Genomic DNA, 3522 nt, shown 5'->3' on the forward strand with positions numbered 1-3522 from the left:
GAGCCACAGCCGTCGCTTCTCTCTCCCGCTGCAGAAAATGGGCGTGAACTTCACTGTGAGCAACAAGGACACGGTAAAGAGCAGCGACGTCCTCTTTCTGGCCGTGAAGCCCCCCATCATCCCCTTCATCCTGGACGAGGTGGGGCCCGACATCGAGGAGCGTCACATCGTGGTCTCCTGCGCTGCCGGCGTCACCATCAGCTCCATCGAGAAGGTGAGGGCCGGGCGGTGCTGAGCCGGGCAGGGCCATCAGGACAGCAAAGCGCTGGAAGTGGACTCAAGCTTGACCCCAGCATTGCCTGCGGCCCCCAGCATTGTGCTGTGCCCAGCTGGCTGCTTTGGCCGCCTTTGCCTCGTCAGAATAAGCTGCAGTGCTCCTCATGGCGGCTTTTTTATTACATGAAATGCTATGAGATTGCTTTTTCTCTCCGCGTGAGAAGAGGTGGGTCTTCTCCTGTGGATTTCTGCAGATTTTGTGCTCAGTGTCTGCAGGAGCCGTTTTGGTGCCGATGGGGCAGCTGTGGAGGATGTTGTTCCCCACAGTGTTCTGTTTGGTGCTGTGACTAAAGATTTCACATTTAAGTTTTGCCCACTTTGACTTAAAGTGAGGAATTTGGTACACAGGAATCTCTGTTCCTCTGCTTGTGCTGCTCTTGCCCCTTGGGAGCCCCTTCCTGTTTGAAATGCCAAATATGCACTAAAGCTCTCTTTTATTTATTTATTTATTTATTTTCCTTCTTTCTCTCTATCTTCAATAATTTTCTGCCCTAAGAAACTCTCTGCCTTCTGCCCCGCACCAAAAGTGATCAGGTGCATGACCAACACCCCTGTGATTGTCCGAGAAGGTGCCACAGTCTATGCTACTGGGACTCATGCAGATGTGGAGGATGGGAAGCTCTTGGAACAACTTATGGCCAGCGTAGGCTTCTGCACGGAGGTGGAAGAGGACCTGATAGATGCTGTAACAGGGCTCAGTGGCAGTGGCCCTGCGTATGTATGTGCTGCTTTCTCAGTTTATGAAAATGCTGGGGACACTGGTGGGCTTTGCATGCACTGAAAGTCTGTGCACATTCAGTGTGTGTTTTCTTGTTTTTCTCATCACTGACATTCGTGATGGGACATGTAATCCAGGTATCCACTTTATAACCAGTGTGGGTCAACAACAAAAGTCTATTACCAGTTGGATGAGTCTGAAGTCCATAGCCAGTGTGCAGTGTCCACGTCTGTGTTGCAAAATCTGAGCCTGTTGTTAGGATGACCTAGAAGCCGAATTTCTTCCATTCTCCCTACAACTCAGCTGGAGCTGGTGGGAGAGAAGCGTGGCATGGCATCAATGCAGTAAAGGGGCTGACTTTTGTCAAGTCTTTGTAAGTGATAGGAGTCACAATGTGATCCTAGAGCTGTGGATTCTGCTTTCTGTAAGAACACTGGTCTCAGAATAGAGACTTTCAGTCATTTTTTTTCCTCTGTCTGATCTCAGGCATTCACTGCCCTGGATGCTCTGGCTGATGGAGGTGTGAAAATGGGGCTTCCCCGTAGGCTGGCTGTTCGGCTCGGAGCCCAGGCTTTGCTGGTCAGTATTGCTTCCTCCAAAATGCTCTTCAGACTCTGCCTGCTCTGTGCAGAGCGTTCTGCACATCATAGTTTTAAGTGATTTCAGTACCTTTACTGAATGTATTTAAATATACATTTGGTTTGAATGCACACAGATTCCTGGTGTGCAGACATAGGAAGTGCCTGCAGCAATCTGCTGGTGCTGGTGGTGTGGTGGGGGTTGGGCCTGGGGAGCCATGTCTCCTGTACAGGCTTTTCCAGCTCCGAAAAGTGTTTTGGCAGCCTGCTAATGGCCCTCAGGCAGGAGACCAGTTTTGCCCTTTGTGACCGTTTAGGTGCCCTCTAAGCAACGAAGAACAGGAGTATTTGGCAGAGGGTTTCCTCAGTCAGAGTTTTGATAGTTGTTTTCTATTCCTCGCCACAGGGTGCTGCCAAAATGCTGTTGGAATCAGAGCAGCACCCAGGTCAGCTGAAGGACAATGTCTGCTCCCCTGGGGGAGCCACCATTCACGCCCTGCACTTCCTGGAGAGCGGAGGCTTTCGCTCACTTCTCATCAATGCTGTGGAGGCTTCCTGTATCCGGACAAGGTGGGCACTGAGAAATCCTTAAGAACCAGCAACACTTGCCTCTTCCTCTTTCTACTTCTTACCATCTCTCTCTTCTACCACCCAATAACAGGCAGCTGCAGCATTTGGCAGACAAGGAGAAGATCTCCCCAGCAGCCATAAAGAAGACTTTGTTGGATAAGGTGAAGCTGGAGTCTCCTTCTCTCTCTGTGGCATCTGCCAGCAAAGTCAGTCTGTTCAACAGCAAGAACCCCCGCAGCAAGAAGGACTGAGCAGACTGCTGTACTGCTGTACTCTGGCTGTGCTGACCATCAGTTTCCTCCATGCCCTTTCTTTTTTGACCAAGGAAAACGTTCACACTGAATGTTGATGTTCTCCACACCTGACTCTTCACTTGCAGCAGCTGTGGGCAGCACAGAGCTGCTCACTGTAGGCATGGGTAACACCATACTCCGAGCTTTGTCGTGGGCACCATTGCTGGAAGCCTTGGATGCTTCCAGAAGTGAGGTAGCATTTATTGTGTCCCATATAGAAACAGTTTATGGCAGGATTTTTAAGAACTTTCCAAATGCTTTTTAGTCTCAAAGGTTTGAGTCAGGTCTGGTTCCCTCTTTCCCCATCTTGCATCTGCTTTCAGAGCTCATCTCTTCTTGTTTTTCTTAGCTAGAGCAGGTGCTATCACACAAATGCAGTGCTGTGCACTGAGCTCGGTTCTAATATGCTTCTCACCAGGGACCAAAGTGCCTCTGCCTCATTTCCCATCCGCTTTGACTTTAAAATAGGGTTAATGTGAACCCCTCAGCCACGTTCCATTTCATTAAGATGCAGCCTTGGCAGTCATCCCCAGAACAGCAGCTTTCTGTGGCTTCTTTATAGAGTTCCCTCTTCTTCCTCCTGTTCCGAACCAAGCAGCAGCACCCAGTGTTCACAATAACTGCTACTGGGCTGCAGCGGGAGCTATGGGGGATGGAAGGGATTTGGGTGGATCTCTGTGCACGCTGTTCTGCCTTGAGGTACACTGTGGGAGCACTGGTAGAAAGAAGGCACTTAATAGGGGCTCACTGCATCCTTAGGAACCCCGGGCATCTGTGTGTGTGGTGCAAGAAAAGCATTTGGAAATCAATGCAGAGACTGCCAAAGGTGCTAGCAATGCCTGCGATTTTATGTTAGGCAACAGCAGGGAATAGCAGGGTAAGGCCCTGTAGGTGTGACATGGCTGCTGCTCTTCCTGGTCCTTGAATAAACCGTTCCTCTGAGGACTCGTGGCTGTATTTTGGGGGGGTGCGGCTCCGTGCCCGCTGTGTCCCCGCAGTCCGGCACTGAGCTCTCACCCGGCTCAGCTCCGCCGTCCCCTCGGTCTTGCGGCGGTCGGGGGCCGCACCGCGGAGCCGCGCCGGGCGT

The 3522-nt window shown here is 51.1% G+C and overlaps 1 protein-coding gene across 1 annotated transcript; it reads left to right on the plus strand.

The window, feature by feature from the left end:
* The first annotated feature begins 6 nt into the window (after positions 1-6).
* PYCR1 (pyrroline-5-carboxylate reductase 1) lies at positions 7-3380 on the plus strand. The gene is made up of 5 exons (XM_010721352.1): positions 7-214; positions 773-994; positions 1481-1573; positions 1979-2142; positions 2234-3380. Exons 1-5 carry the CDS (start codon positions 38-40, stop codon positions 2391-2393), a joined length of 816 nt encoding a protein of 271 aa, XP_010719654.1. The 5' UTR covers positions 7-37; the 3' UTR covers positions 2394-3380.
* Positions 3381-3522: the final 142 nt, after the last annotated feature.

This window comes from Meleagris gallopavo, chromosome 20 (assembly GCF_000146605.3).
Source record: "Meleagris gallopavo isolate NT-WF06-2002-E0010 breed Aviagen turkey brand Nicholas breeding stock chromosome 20, Turkey_5.1, whole genome shotgun sequence".
In the NCBI taxonomy this organism is placed as follows: domain Eukaryota; kingdom Metazoa; phylum Chordata; class Aves; order Galliformes; family Phasianidae; genus Meleagris; species Meleagris gallopavo.

Coding starts and splice junctions, on each gene's coding strand:
- PYCR1 (XM_010721352.1), top strand. CDS start 38: ATGGGCGTGAACTTCACTGTGAGCAACAAGGACACGGTAAAGAGCAGC. Junction 995..1,480: donor GTGGCAGTGGCCCTGCGTAT/GTATGTGCTGCT, acceptor GTCTGATCTCAG/GCATTCACTGCCCTGGATGC. Junction 2,143..2,233: donor GCTTCCTGTATCCGGACAAG/GTGGGCACTGAG, acceptor ACCCAATAACAG/GCAGCTGCAGCATTTGGCAG.